At 44.3% G+C, this 15,916-nt stretch overlaps 1 protein-coding gene across 1 annotated transcript; it reads right to left on the bottom strand.

The window, feature by feature from the left end:
* Positions 1 to 14,891: 14,891 nt before the first annotated feature.
* Positions 14,892 to 15,453, bottom strand: LOC127336824 (uncharacterized). The gene is made up of 2 exons (XM_051363688.2): positions 15,258 to 15,453; positions 14,892 to 15,169 (listed from the first exon to the last, which is right to left on the bottom strand). Exons 1-2 carry the CDS (start codon positions 15,354 to 15,356, stop codon positions 15,059 to 15,061), a joined length of 210 nt encoding a protein of 69 aa, XP_051219648.1. The 5' UTR covers positions 15,357 to 15,453; the 3' UTR covers positions 14,892 to 15,058.
* Positions 15,454 to 15,916: the final 463 nt, after the last annotated feature.

The following is a 15,916-nucleotide window of genomic DNA, read 5'->3' as shown; positions in this document are numbered from 1 at the left end:
CCCGAAGATTGCGAAGCTCGGAAGCCCAATAAAGCGTCGATATGGAAGTTAGAGATATATATGGAATAGTCTTGTAATTATACGGGACGGACTCAAAGAGTCTCCCGCTGTTTGTAACTTGTATGTCACGAAATCCTCGGCTCCGCCTCCTATATAAGGGGGAGTCGAGGGAGAAAGAAAGGATCGATCTTATTGCCAACACAACCCTAGTTTTTAGCAATCGAGCACCTTTTCGGCTGAAACCTTCGAGATCTACTTGCCCTCTACTTTCCGCGAAACCCTAGTCTACAATCCGTAGGCATTGACAAGTCGATACCTTGTCACCGGATACTCGAACTTCCGGCCCTCCGCCATGGCCAACTGCTATTCCTGAAAAATGCAGGCGACGTAGTCGTCATTGTCTTCCTTGGCCTCCTCGTTGTGGTAGGCCAGCGCGTCGCTGTAGTCGTCATCGTCGTCCTGTGCAGGCGCCGACGGCTGCCGTGTTCGATGAAGAGGCGGCGGTGGATGGTTAAACGGGAAGTCCCTGTCGCCGAGGAAGCCCGCCTTCCTCCTCGGATCCTTCTCGGTCTCGCGCCAGGTGCGCCAGGTGTCGGAGTCGATGGCATAGGCGGGATCGGCGCGGAGGTCCGGCGGCAGGTATCGCCGCCTGCGCCGGATCTCGGCGCTCCTCTCTGGCTCGCGCGCAGGCACGGGCGGGACAAGCACCCGGAGGTAGCTGAGCCGCCAGCCGCCAGGCAGGTGCACGTCCCCCAACTGTCGCACGGCGTCCACTTCGTGTGCATGAGCCGCGCCACGTTGACGGGCAGCGGCACCCTGTGCGTCCGCTCCGCCTTCTTGGTGCCGCTGCCGGACGCCTCGAAGTCGTTTTCTTCTTCTTCCCCATGGTGTTGCGGTGGCGTGCGGCGGTGGTGGGAGTGGAGGTGTCCGTGGTGTGGGCGATGCCAGGGACGATGCCGGTCGACTTTTAAGGCCGGCCACGCGCGGGACACGATACCATTGAAGGCGGCGCAGAAGCCCAGTTGCCGCCCGCCAGTGCGCGCGCAGAAGAGGCAGCCGCGACATTGATGGCGAAGGCTGCGGCGCAGACACGGAAGCGCTGACCGCGGAAGGGATGCCCTCGATACAGCCCTATGGCTCGCTGCCAGGCGGGCCCGGTGGAAAAGCGAGCGTTCACTTAGGGCGTCCACGCAGCGTCCGCCGCGGCGCATCCGAGCGCAAATATGCGCCGCGTTTGCCTCGTTGCAGACGGCCCAGTCACTATGCGTCGCCCCGCTGGAGTAGAACCCCGACGCATTTTCGGTCCGCGCGGACGCAAACAGTCGCTTAGCGTTCGTTTCCGTGGCCCCGTTGAAGATGCCATAACTTTGGAGTACACATTTTCTTAATTTTGGCGTTGGACTTATTTTTTTACCGTTCGACTTGGAGGTTGGAGTGCACTGTATATTTTGGCCCTTCGGACTGTAAATCTAGCAATCGAGGCTCGAAATGTACGGTGCACTTCAACATACCACTACAGGAATGGACGCATACGCCGACGGCCGGCTGCCCTCGGCGTAGCCACGCCTGGCCCTCGGCGTAGGCTACGCCGACGGCAGCCCTCGGCGTATGGCGTCGGCGTCTACCTCCCTCGGCATAGACAATATTGCCGTCGGCGTAGCCCGGCCCTCGGCGTAGCACGCTACGCCGATAGCAAAACCGTCGGCATACAAATTTTAAAAATTCAAATTTCCTTTTTTAAAAAAAAATTCAAAAAAAATTTCGAAAAAATACTTTTTTTTATATGCCGAAAGTTTTAATTTTTTTCAAATTTTAATTTTTTTTACACCATTTTTTTCTTCTTTTTTTTACTTGTTTATCTTTCACCCATACACTTTTAACTCTAAGTACACTTAATCTTAGATCAAATTACAATCATGGTTAAACTTCTCAGTCGGTCACCAATCCTCACACTACTCCAACCTCAGCACGCTTAACTTCTTGGTTCCATTCGGATGAGCTTCCCTTAAAGAATTGACACCTTGCTGATAATAATAGCCTATCAACCCTATTAACCCTTGGACCGTGATGTCACAACTCTTTATTTTTGAATTCCAAACAATTACTTAAGTAAACAATAATGAATATCTAAGTAACAATGAATAATAATATTAAATTCAAATAACAATAAAATGATTTTATTTTTTGGTTTTTTTCTATTTAATATGGAATAATTAATATCTTTAAATCGAAAAATCGAAATTTCACAAATAATATGTCTAAATCGATCAGAAAAATAAGAGGAATCTAAATATAACATCCATATCATCATTTGAACCTAAAAATTAGAGGAATCCAAATATGACATCCAGTTTGCCATCTGGCCAAAACGGCCCCCTCGAGAGATGCGAAATGGCCGTACCGGGTGCGCTGGTGCACCGTTCGCCAACACGCTAAACGGAAAAAATTAGCACATAAAGTGATATGCTATAGACCTAAAAACATTTTTCGCGGAATTTATTAAGCGACGAAAAGTGTACCCCTATTTTAAATCCGGTCAGTTTCCAACGGATTCGACGGGACACCGCAGGAAGCCGCAAGGATTCCTATATAGCTAGCGCGCACATATAGCATGTGATATGTGGTGCGGAGGCGGTGTCCTACCACTACGCGGAGGTCTCGCGCAATACTAAAATACGCCCCATGTAGCTGCTTCACAAAAAAAAATCGATTTGGCACCCCAAAAATGAAAAAACCATCGCCCATGGGTCGGATTGGAAATCCGCTCCCGGGGCCATGCCTTCCTTCCCAGGGACCATGCACGTGCCAAATATGGCCTCGTTCCGACAAACTATGCGGTATCACGGGCCGTTTTCTACTCATTTGCCCTAAATTCCATAGAACTCCAGATGTGATAGCCCTGTTTGTGAAGGGTTTTTCAAAATAATTGCCGTATTCTAATTCCGACTTTTGGAGTGGTTACCAGGACACATAAAATGATGTCATGCGGCTCCAAGGGATTTTCTGATTTCGTTTAAATTGCCATTTGGCCAAAACGGGCCCCCCCACGGAGATGCGGTATGGCCGTACCGGGCGCGCTGGTGCACCTGTTCACCATCACGCTAAACGGAAAACATTTAGCACATAAAGTGATGTATCATAGACATAAAAACATTTTTCCTGAAATTTATTGAGCGACGAAAAGTGTACCCCTAGTTCAAATCCGATCAGTTTCCAGCGGATTCAGCGGGACACCGCAGAAAGCCGCATGGATTCCCAGATAGCTAGCGCGCACATATGGCATGTGATATGTGGTGTGAATGCGGTGTCCTACCACTACGCGGAGGTCTCGCGCAATACTAAAATGCGTCCCATGTAGCTGCTTCACAAAAAAAAACCGTTTTGGCATCCCGAAAATGAAAAAACCATCTCCCATGGGTCGGATTGGAAATCCGCTCCCGGGGCCTTGCTTCCCATCCCAGGTACCACACACGTGCCAAATATGGCATCGGTCCGACAAACTATGCAGTGTCACAGGCCGTTTCCTACTCATTTGCCCTAAAAGCCATAGAACTCCGGACGTGATAGCTCTGTTTGTGAAGGGTTTTCCAAAATAATTGCTGTATCCTAATTCTAATTTTTGGAGTGGTTACTAGGACACATAAAATGACGCCATGCGGCTCCAAGGGATTTTCTAACTTAGTTTAAATTGCCATCCGGCCAAAACGGCCCCACGGAGATGCGGTATGGCCGTACCGGGCGCGCTGGTGCACCCGTTCACCATAGCGCTAAACGGAAAAAATTTAGCACATAAAGTGATGTGTCGTAGACCTAAAAACATTTTTCGCGGAATTTATTGAGCGACGGAAAGTGTACCCCTAGTTCAAATCCGGTCAGTTTCCAGCGGATTCGGCGGGACACCGCAGGAAGCCGCAGGGATTCCCAGATAACTAGCGCGCACATATGGCATGTGATATGTGGTGTGGAGGCGGTGTCCTACTACTACGCGGAGGTCTCGCGCAATACAAAAATACGCCCCATGTAGCTGCTTCACAAAAAAAAAACCGTTTTGGCACCCCGAAAATGAAAAAAACCATCGCCCATGGGTCGGATTGGAAATCCGCTTCCGGGGCCTTGCTTCCCATCCCAGGGACCACGCACGTGCCAAATATGGCCTCGTTCCGACAAACTATGCGGTGTCACGGACCGTTTCCTACTCATTTGCCCTAAAAGCCATAGAACTCCGGACTTGATAGCCCTGTTTATGAAGGGTTTTCCAAAATAACTGCCGTATCCCAATTCTGTCTTTTGGAGTGGTTACTAGGACACATAAAATGACACCATGCGGCTCCGCGGGATTTTCTGACTTCGTTTAAATTGCCATCTGGCCAAAACGGGAACCCGAGGACATATAAGAAAGTGTTTGAATTATTACTATGTTAACATGGTGCTGTACATGATTCAAATATGCATGATTTTGACATAAACGGATAGAGGATGTTTTTCTGAATATTTTGATACCTTATACGCATTTTTCTGACATCATATGAATTAGTTATGATTTTTACAAAATTAGACAAATTTGAAAAATAGCCTACGCCGAGGGTGGCCGTCGGCGTAGCCCTGTCTACGCCTAGGGCCAAATATATGCCGAGGGCTGCCCTCGGCGTAGACTTCGCTACGCTGACGGCAACGATACGCCGAGGGTCAGACGGGCTGGCTGGCCGTGCCGGGCCATACGCCGACGGCCCCGACATTTGGCCGTCGGCGTACGCCACGGCCGTCGGCGTACGTCGCCATTCCTGTAGTGTACAGTAGGTTTCACCGCGCGCGAAGGAAAAATTCCGGCACTCACGTTCCCCGCCGCCAGTTAGCTCGCCTTCCCCGCTGCGCATCCCCCGCACCGGGTCCGGCTGTTCCACGCTGCCACTCTGACCGCGCAGCTCGTCCCTCCTAGGACCGCCTCGCCATCCACGGATCCACCTCGTCCCAGCGTGGGAGAGGACGTCCACCTCCCCAAGCGCGCACCGCCCGCCTCCTTGCCGCCCGATACGGCCGAGCTCATCGATGATAGCTCCCACAACATGTTTGGTGAATTGCCGATGAGGTAGTTTTCTTGATGATTTTATTTGCAGTTTTGTTTCTTGTATGTATAAAAGTTCGATGATCATATTGTGTAGTTCGTAGTAAACACACGACGAATCCATATGGATCATGCATGAATTTGTTGGATGAATCGATATGGATCATGTATGTTTTTTTTAAAATTTGTTGAAACGTATTCGCATAGAAAACTTCAAACAGAGGCCGAGTTACATGTAACCCTTTATTTTCAAACACTTAGAATTCGTATATCCAAATTTTAAAAAATCCGAATCAAACTTCTGGATATAGCCAATGATATATGCTACAATGATGTAAAATCTAAATACAACCTACGTTATATTCTAGGTTACACAAAAATAACAAATTTTGACAAATTTATTGTGAATAGTCGTATTTCAAGACTACTAATTTTATTAGATTTTGTCAATTTCGTATAGGCTATAATACAAATCAGTTTCCATTGAGATTTTGCAGCATTGTATCATACATCATTGGCTACCTCTTGGATTTTTTTTAAAAAAACTCTGAAATACGAGTTTTGAGTCTTTGAAAATAAAGAGCTACATGTAGCTCGGCCTCCAAAACACTACACTCGTATTCGCACCAAATCTAAAAGCGTAAAACATTTTGGTTTGATCTAAGATGTCAAATGGACCTGTTCTGACAAAATTAAAAAGAAATGTAGAAAAATGGTTAAGGGGCGCAAGTTTGGGAAGTCTAACTTTTCTTAACTATGGTAAGAAAAAATACAGTGAACAGTGCACTGTAAGCCATTTTAAGAGTATCCAATTCAGTGAGTCTGGTAGAGTTGTTCTTATGACGTGGTTGCTAGCTTTTCTGTGTGTCTCTCTCAACATCGGATTGAGAGACCGATATCATTGCTTCCTCCAACCACTCCATGAAGTTATACATCCATGCTACCGAACTGTCACGCAGCCTATATATATACACTTCCTTACTATCCTCATATCTGCAAGTAGCTATAGGTTGTTGACAACTTACATAGTCCATCTTGTTGATAGAGGAAAAAAGACAATAAAAGGTTGTTGAGATGCAAGAAAAGGGGAATCTGCTGGTTATGGATGGTTTCGTAGTTAAGGAAACTGCGTTTGGGTTTTGAGAATAGAAGGCATCGGGAGGAAGTATCTTAGCCAATATATCACATCGCTAATGATATCTTACACAAGTGGCACAAGAGAGAATCATACCAGTGTTGCATATGTGTGTTCGTGTAGCTATAGGCTTACATGCAGTGGCGGACGCAGGAAAAAACTGGAGGCTAGGCACACTTCAAAAAAAATCTTTTGCACCTAGCCCTTGTGCAATAAAAAAAATGCTAAATTAATATGGAGTGGCATGCTAGCAAGGTGTTTGTGCTTGCCACGGGATACCATTGAAGTCGAAATAAAACTCAATGGCATCCCATTACGCCTAGATTTATCCTTACTGAAGAAAACCTTGTAGTATAATTAATAAGAAAGTTGATTTTCTTCAGTTCCATAGCATTTTCTTCTGACAGAAAATTCATCTTTCTATGGACTGCATCATCCTTTTCTCGAAGAAGTCATTCTGTAGTAAATTAAGCATAGCTCTATATATGGTTTTAAAGGTTTGATTATACAAGTTAATGTAGAGGAGACATGTCTTTTACATACTCTCCATCAGTCTACACGTATGCGCATGAGCATTTCGTAAATTTGGCAGGGATGGGCTTGGCTAGTTGGAGTTCTACTGGTTCCAGCTAGCTGTGGGCTGTTCCGGCTCGATCCCACGCTAGGCGTTGGTGTGGGACAACTCTGGTTGCACGGCCGCGGGGCCAGGCGGCGGGCGGCGCGAAGGGGATAGGGTGGAGGCTAGCGACGGAAGGCAGGGGCCGGTGAGTGCGGCCGGCGCCGGCGGCCGCTAGAGCTAGGTTGTTGGAACTGTTGGTTTGCTCGCTTCGGTATGTATTGGGCCATTTTTTTTTTCGAGAACCCGCAGGAGATCTGCGCATCATTATATTAAGATTGCGGGACGGACCAAGATGTCCAAAGCACCAAGAATACAACCATGTCGGGAAACTCGGTGAACCACCCACCACACCCATTTGGGTGTTGCACTTGGCCTATGGCCGGGCTAGCTAGATGATCTCTCCCCTAAGTCTACCTCTACATGCAAGCCAAGAGCGCCATTCGTCTAGGATGGAGTTGAGGACCGTAACCATCGGCGCGCTAGTCCCCTCGAAAACTCTGGCATTGCGTTGTAACCATATGTGACGCAATCCCAGCATGATCAAGGAGTTGGCCTTCTTCCTCCCGGTCGCCGCGAAGGAACTGTTTGCCTGCAACCACCACTCGTTGATCCCTAGGCCATGATCCGGTGTGATGTTAGGCATGCCTAGAGCTTGGACGAGCCCACCCCAAACCACTTGAGCAAAACTGCAGTGGAGGGAGAGGTGATCTAGGGTTTCATCCACAACGTCGCAAAGAGGACACATCGTGTGGGAGGGAAGCCCACGACGCAGCCGCCGATCTGCCGTCCAGCAGCGCCGCCGGAGCGCGAGCCATGCATGCATCTTGAAACGTAGTGGCGCGAAGGAGTGCCAGATGAGCGGCACCTTGGGGAGTCCGACGGTTCCATGAAACTGCATGCGGTACGCCGACTTGGAGGAGAACCGGCCGTCCTCATGCCACTTCCAAGCAAACGAGTCATGGCCGCCGCCACGGAGGGCACCCACCTCCTGGATCATCGCCCACAGCCGCATGTACTGAACCACGGCATCCACTGATAGCTGGCCAGCGATGTCGGTGGCCCAGCTATTGCCCATGTGTCCATCATGGATGGTTCGTGATCGGCACAAGCCCGGCCAAACCAGACGGAGGATTTCTGGGCCATATTTTGGTTTCTAGAGCCTGCAGTAGTAGGTAAAAAGACTTCAAGATTTCTGGGTGGGCCACGACCCCCCAAGCCCACCCTCTGGGTACGCCCATGCTTACTTAGACAATAGGCTCGAGAAGAGCCCGACTTTAAATTAATAAAGCCACACCGGCAGCATCCAAACAAAGTACCAACAACACCGGATACAACCATAAGAGCCCACACACATGCTTACTTGCTACATACAAGTGACTACTCTAAGCACACCACTACCGACGTTCTCTTCCCAGCTTTCACGCACGGCCAGGACAAGATCTTCATAACACCATCAAAAATTAACTTAATAGACGAGATGCCGTTTTGGCATTTGTAAATTCGCTTCTGCATTCACGTCCACGTGCTTTAAAATTTATTTGTTATGCTGTGATACAAAGCTGATGTCTCCATCCAACCTTGATCGAGCTAATGGTTAGACAAATAATATAGCCCAAATGTGCAGAAATTTAATCAAATACTGACAAGATGAGTACACAATTAACAGCCCAGTTTTAGCAATAACGTTAGTATATCGAATGTGTGTAGTCACGGGCCATTTAAATGCAGTTGTCAACTTTTTGTCGGAATCATTTTTACAAATTGCGTAGATATGAAGGAGAAAATTGATTTTGGGCACACGAGGAAGAAAGGAATTGCACTTTTCATTCCATTTCTATGACCTTGGCCAACATTTCTCAAACCGTATAGAGTTGGTTTCTAGGTAACTCCAAGGAACCTATACTTAATAATTCACTATGGATTAGTCAAATGAAATGTTGGATTGCACGCTCTTCACTTCTGCATTTTAGGCCTAGAAAATTAAACTAGTGAATCAAAATTTATCAACCTATTGCCTTTTCCCAAAACAAACATGTTTTTTCAAGTTTGCCAAACCTGTTAAGCATGATTTTTAGTACACCTAGGTCCCAAAAATCCACTGCTCACTCCTTTACTTTCTACAGACTATGATAATCTATCTCCTACATCTAATGCAGGCCCTAGAAACCTTTTCTAATAGTACAAAGTAGTTCCCTTCCTTCCCGATTTATTTCTAGTGACCAAGGAGGAACTACTCTATGAAAATCCTCTAGTTATTGTTCCCAATTAATCGTATGCATGCACGGATTCCTAGTTTAGTAGGAGGTTGGGATTACTAGGGAGGACTCACACATGAACGAATCCGACCTGTTTGCGGGATCTTTGTACTTCGATTAGAGGCCAGTAAGCCGAGAAAGAGGGGATAACTCATTTATTTGTGATTTTATAATGTTGTTTCCATTGTTATCGTCGGTAGTCACCGTTGTTTAATACTGACATCTCCATGTCTTAATTGTTTCAAATATTGTTTTTATGTTTTTCTCGGTCCAATGCCATCCAAACAACTCATGCTTGTACTTTTGTAAATAGCGATTTGAGAATAATTATCTTAGCATCATATGAGTCATAACCCTGCCCCTCACTTTGCCCATAAGTCTATATACATGTACGATCAACTTTGCGAGCATTGTGAGTTGAGATTGACTTGTGAGCCGGCCAATTTTCAAAGGAAAAACAAAACTGATCCCCGGTGCATATGCACCCAGTATATATAAAATATGTTTCAAAAAGTTAAAAAAATTAGGAATTCTTTTTTCACATGTAGAGGGCCATGTTCTATGTGCGTACATAAAGTTTCACATAAAACCAACATTTTTTGTGCCCTGTGTAAAAAAAGACAAATTTTGGCACGAAACATGTCGGTTTTTGCTGGAACAACTTTGTGAGCATGTAACATGCCAAGATATACATGAGACATTTTTTTTTTGTATTTTTCTAACATTTTAAAATATGCTTAAAATACATTTCAAATAAAGGATGCATATGAACCCGGGTGTAGAAACACCCTGTCGCAACATCATAACTTAATGTCCTCTATCTGCTTATATATGATGGTCCACATTACTTCCTGACCCACCTTTCCCTGCTACCACATGGAGTATACCATACCGACAACAACGTACATTCATCTATATATCATCTCAAACATTGTTAGTTTGTGAATATTTTAGTCCACACTCACGCTCACATACATATGCATACACTTACCCTTATGAACGCACACACGTATATCCTACCTCTATGAGCACTTCCGGAAGACTGAGCCGGCGAATTGGATCATGAATTTGATGAAGTCGCTAAGTTCTAATCGGCATAGCATGCATCGGGAAATACACATTTGCATTTTTAGGGACCATCATGCACAATCAAATATAAAGCAGAAGAAAAAGAATTGATCACTATTCCGCATTAGTCAACTAAAAAATAATTAACCAAAACAGATAGGAAACATGATTAGGTTCTTTGATCATGAAATTTGCCTGATAACAACATACAATGAAGCAAGAATAAAGGGTAAATGTAGAACATTATGTAACTTACAAATTACCCACTAGACATCGCTTTGGAGATATCTAGCTAAAAATATCTCTTATTCCAACGCAGAAAAAACAACAAGATAAGATAATCAAGCTGCAGCAAGGAGGAAGAAAGGTGGCTCCATCGATCTCCGCGACGAACACAAGGAGGTCACAGGAACAACCAACCCCTTCTCCCTCTTTCCTGAAGTCCTGAGCAAACAAGAAACTAGAGCCAAGAAGTGATGGACGGGGGGAACTCTCCATGCGAGACGATCGACGACCTCTCCTCCTACATCTGAGGAAGAATAGCTCCTTACGCATCACCATGTTGCGAATGCTGCTTCTTCCAAGCTACTTATAGACTGCACATGCATGTCCCTTCAGACTCTCAGGGCTCTGTAATTTGACCTGCCTTGAAACTTGTCACATGGGTCCTTAACGTTGAACCTTGTCGATCCTGCAGTGATAGGGAGATCGGATGCACTGAACCTGGACGCCTTCTTTACCCTTCGGGAATACTACTAGCCCACTCGGTCAGACAGATTTTCTGATAGAAAACGCTAGATTAGGTATATGTGCTCAAGCATAATTTCTCTACAGGATTGCTAGATGTGTTCTAGCATTATTTGTCGATATTATTGCTGCCCCCTAATATGAATATAAACTGATGACACTAAGCGCCACCGACCACCACAGGTGAAATACTTAGTTTATGGATATGATGATCGCACGCTCAGTTCACAAGCCACTGGTATGAAAGAACGCCTCCACACTCTGCGCTTCTGTTTTCGACATGTGTTAACCAGATGTGGCATATACCAACTGATGACACACTTAAAAAATAAAAGAAGCCAGCATGAAAAAATTGGTAGCACTAGCACTACTACAGAGTACATTATTAGGTCATCAGGGTTAATTACTCAAAGCAGCTGTGCATACTGTCCATAATCGCTGATTATAGCGTGATCTCTACATCCCTTTGCCTGCGCTGACAGAAATATGCGTGGACAGAAACACAGCGACGATGACACTGGTCCTCTAGCTGCTGGGATAAGGAATTTGCAGGTTGGGCACGCATGCCTTTACTCCATGAGCTTTTTCTACGATTCCGATCGAGCTGCAAATCTAGCTGAGTGTATACTGCTGCTCAAAAAGGCACAGATCGCACGAGATTCCCTTCGCTCTACTAGCTAACTATCTTCCATCTAACCTAGGCTGCATCACGGCTTGGTGCATTGCCAGGTTCATCCCAAGACCATATGCATGCATTGCGCACCACAGTCCACAGGAGCTCGTCCTAGATCGATCTATTTATTTAGCCTTTCGTCTAGACTTATAAATAGCAGCTCGGGCAGGGCAGATTAAACAACTGAAGTAGGTCCAGTAGAGAGATGAACAAAGATGGTCTTAGCTTGGCTGATTGTCACCTGGAGTTCTCCTCAAATCACTTCAGTAGCTTGCTAGCTTGTGTCTCATTCATTGACACTGTTCTACAAGTCTGCATTGGGCTAGCGAGCTGCACATGCATAGTGAAGTGTTTGGGGGAACTCTGGGTTGCAACCAGCAGTTTTGGTACGTGTTTGTGAGTAAGCTGACGTGTATTTTGAAAAGTGTGGTAGTGGCTCGAAATGTGATAGCCATGAAAAATAATTGGTTTGGGGTCCCTAGGAGTTCCTTTCAGGCACTTCATGAAGCACTTTTATGAGAGTTTTTGTGAAGTGTTTGGGGGAACTCTTGGTGTCACTAAGCATATTTGTAGATGTCACGAACCATAAGTGTACATGTCATAACCACGTTCGGTGCTATAGTGGGTTCCCTTCAAGCACTTTACGAAGCACCGCCTTTTTAGGCTCACGTGAAGTGTTTGGGGGAACTCTTTGTGTCACCAAGGATTATGTAGATACTTGAAATGATCCATCATATAAGTATATTGCCAAATCATGTTTGGTGTTACCCGGGGTTTCCTACAAGCACTTCACAAGGTACTATTCTAAGGATATTTGTGAAGTGTTTGGGGGAACTCTTGGTCCCACCAAGCCTTTAGCCAATGTTAATAAATTTTTTTGAAGAGATGAAAATGGTCAACCATGTTTGGTATTACCATGAGTTTCCTACAAGCACTTCACACAACACAATTTAAATGGTTATTGTGAAGTGTTTGGGGGAACTCTTGGTTCCACCAAACTGTTCATGGAAGATGTCAATACCAGAAGTTAGAAAAGAAGCTCGATGAGAAAATCATTGTTGACATCTCCACCCTGCCAGGTTCATTTTTTCTAAGTTAATTAATGGTCAACACTAAATTATTGGTGGTTTGCAATTTTTCATTCCGTAATGGCTCTTAGCAAGCTTGGTCCTTTCCAGAAGTGATGATCAATTCAAACCATGTTTGGTTTTATGAAGCTTCACATTAAGCATTGTAAGACCTCTATTTTGAGTCCTAGTATGAAGTGTTTGGAGGAATTTTGGTTTCCCAAAATATTAAGTAAAATCGCCACCTCCCATGGCAAAGTTTAGTTGTTGCAACAACGGTGAGTAGATTAATTGAAGGTAGTGATGATGCCTTCTAGCCTTGACATCTAGATATATTTTCTCCTCCAACCAACTTGGTGGTTGATTGTTCTCACTCAGTGTTAATTGTAACTACCTCGTGGCAACACAACATCTATGGAAGTTCGGGGAATTGGATTTTTAGCCGTGGTCATAGCAAGAACATGCTCTCGGTGTTTGAGTGATCAATGATCGGTGAGATCCTTCATGAAGCCAAATGCAGTGACTTTATGCTAGAACTGTTGTCAAATTTAGAATGTTGTGATAGTTCTCGAGCTTTGAGATTTGGTGAGGCCAATTCCCCCTTGATTCTACTCATGTTGCAAGAGGTCGAGTAATAAGTCAATCAAGGTCTTAGGTTTTGATTGCTATTTTGTAGTTGATAGTGACAACTTAGTGGTAGCTTTGGTATGTTTGTGATGTCACTACTCTCGGTGTAATATTGACATGAAAATTATGTCTCAATATTTTAACGGTGGCCTCCACATCAATCGATGCACACAACCATATTATTGCGATGATGTCACCGAGATGCTACAGTTCATGCATCACAAAGAGTGGATACAAAGATCATCTATCGAAATAGAAGAACATGTAACTCCTATGCATTATTTAGTTTATTAATATTGTGCCATAAACACCGGCTGAATATATCTCATGCGACCGTCTTCGAACGGTTGCACCGATAGATCATGAGCCCCAACTGCTTCGCTGGAAGATAGAACCACATATGTATCTAGTGCAAAGCATTGTGAAAGTGATGACTCACATGAATTCTCGTTAGAGTCTAACTTGTGTTTGTGGTGAGGTGTCGAGAAGCAAGTACCATAAGACGTAACTTGTTGAAAGACTTCAAGCGTGAAATGATCTCATCTCATGGGTTTTTTATCGTCGTTTTCAATAGGAATGACCAATGTTCTGATATATTGGAACAAGAAAATTATGTTCAAACATATGCGAACAAAGTTGCGTTATTTCAACATACTAGAAGAACTAAGGTTCTACGAATACTATACCTCGACTACCTACGTTAAATATTTATCCATATACTCTGAATTCGGTAGAAGACGAATGTCAACTCTTAGAATCATCACTTTATCCTTCTCAACTAAAAAAGAGTTGGTTTAGTCGGCATGGTTCCCGCATGTTAAATTACTTGTCTGCCAAATTATAGGTGTGGGCATGCACTTAGTCAACATCCAAGAAATTTCATTCAAATATATACCTACAAATCTTAATGATAATGAGATTTTAAGAAACATTTGATTTAAAAATCTAACCTTTAGAATAATCAAAATTCTTGGAAATATTGGGGGAAATAAATTTTAAAAATCAGAAACAGGAAATTTGGTATATTTATTTAAAATTCAAAACATGTATTTTAAATATTGAAACACATTCGACCTAGTTGTTCTCCTCGCTCTGTATGTATGGTTACAACGTACGCTCATTCTGAAATGTTAGAAAATTATGATTAATTTTATATTTAATAAATATTTTTATAGTTTACCAAAATTAATATCCCCTTCTTTAATTAATTTTGTTTTCAATAAATTCTTATTTAAGTTCATTTTTTTAATAAGAATCCCCTGATTTTATATAATATTTGGATATATTTGTAAATTTCTCATGATGTAATATTTTGCAATTCTCCTCACTATGTTTATGTACATGGTTTTCTCGATTGATGTTTTCTCTGAATTCCAACTGGACGACTTTTGTATATGTGAACATGATATCAACACACACGAAATGTAAGTAGCAGCCAGGTCAACAAAAATAACCCTTCAGCCCATGATTTAGGGTGCAGTGTGCAGTTTATCTCAATACAAACTTATCTTCGGAGTGTGTGCTATGGAGTTGGCCTGAGCTTTCGTTTGTTCGCTTTACCGAGACCATTTTCTAGCACAAGACGTATCGCATGACGCAAGTTCAATATCAGCATGCATAGCGCAGAGATGCGGTTCAGAAGCTCAACTACTACCGTATCCAAATTGCAGAGAGAAAACAGATTATCAATACATGAACATTTCCTCTAGGCATGGCTCGAATGAAGATTAGATAAGCTAGCAGCTCAAAAGGTGAAGTGGAGGAAAATATAGAGGCCATGCTGAGACTGCTGGTACTCCGATCGGTCAATCGTTCCGCTTCTTAGCCTGGCGGCCAGACCTCCGCCGCGCCCGGCGCTGTCGTCCGCCGGTCTCCTCGTACTCTGAGTACTTCTCGTCAAGCTCCTCCAGTGATTTCTGTACCATTGACGCGTATTAATCCGCAGCAGAGAAAAGGTCTGCTGATGGGAGGAGGAACAGCGGGTAAAGTGGCAAACAGACGCACCTCTCTGATCTCCATGAAGCTGACGGCGTAGAAGGTGGCTGCCGCGGCGGCAACGATGCCGAGGATAGGGTAGACGATTTGTCCGGCTACACCATCCATGTTCGAGTGGTTCCGAGAGGATGAAGTGAAGGACTTGTTGGTGTCTGTTCTCCTCAGCCAACCATGGCCTGCCCCTATCCAGAGCAGATACAGAACACAGAGCACAGCTTCCATTCCTTCTTACACTTGCACCCTGCCAAAATAAGATATTTCTGTACCTGTTTTGATTTTTTATAAAGTGTGCTTTATATTACTTAAAAGATTTAACCATTATATCCAGCTTCCGCATAGCTACGATGCACCAGCCACTCAAATCTAGTCTTACAAAAGATAAAATAAAAAGAGACAAAATAAGTAATCCTCGGGAAATCTGCATTGACGCCTAAGAGGATAGATGATCAATCCAAAGATTACGTTGACATCCATGTTGGATAAAAATATCCCGCTCCTCCAACCGTGTAGGCATCTTCATAAACAAGTGGTGATTCTCCACGCGTTGTAGAGACAACCATGAATGGAGCAAAGCTGTGTATCGATAGATTACGTGCTTGAGAGAATTTTTTATCATTAAATATCTTGTTATTTAAATCAACGATATAACGACAAGCGCTCCCGTCCTA

The sequence above is a fragment of the Lolium perenne genome, chromosome 2 (assembly GCF_019359855.2).
Source record: "Lolium perenne isolate Kyuss_39 chromosome 2, Kyuss_2.0, whole genome shotgun sequence".
In the NCBI taxonomy this organism is placed as follows: domain Eukaryota; kingdom Viridiplantae; phylum Streptophyta; class Magnoliopsida; order Poales; family Poaceae; genus Lolium; species Lolium perenne.
The sequence above is the reverse complement of the archived record's forward strand: the minus strand, read 5'-3'. Positions and strand labels throughout refer to the sequence as shown.

Bases quoted from the DNA above. Each gene is read 5' to 3' on its own strand.
- LOC127336824 (XM_051363688.2), bottom strand. From the start codon at position 15,356: ATGGATGGTGTAGCCGGACAAATCGTCTACCCTATCCTCGGCATCGTT. The intron at 15,170-15,257 runs GTGCGTCTGTTT...TCAATGGTACAG, and splicing joins GCTTCATGGAGATCAGAGAG to AAATCACTGGAGGAGCTTGA.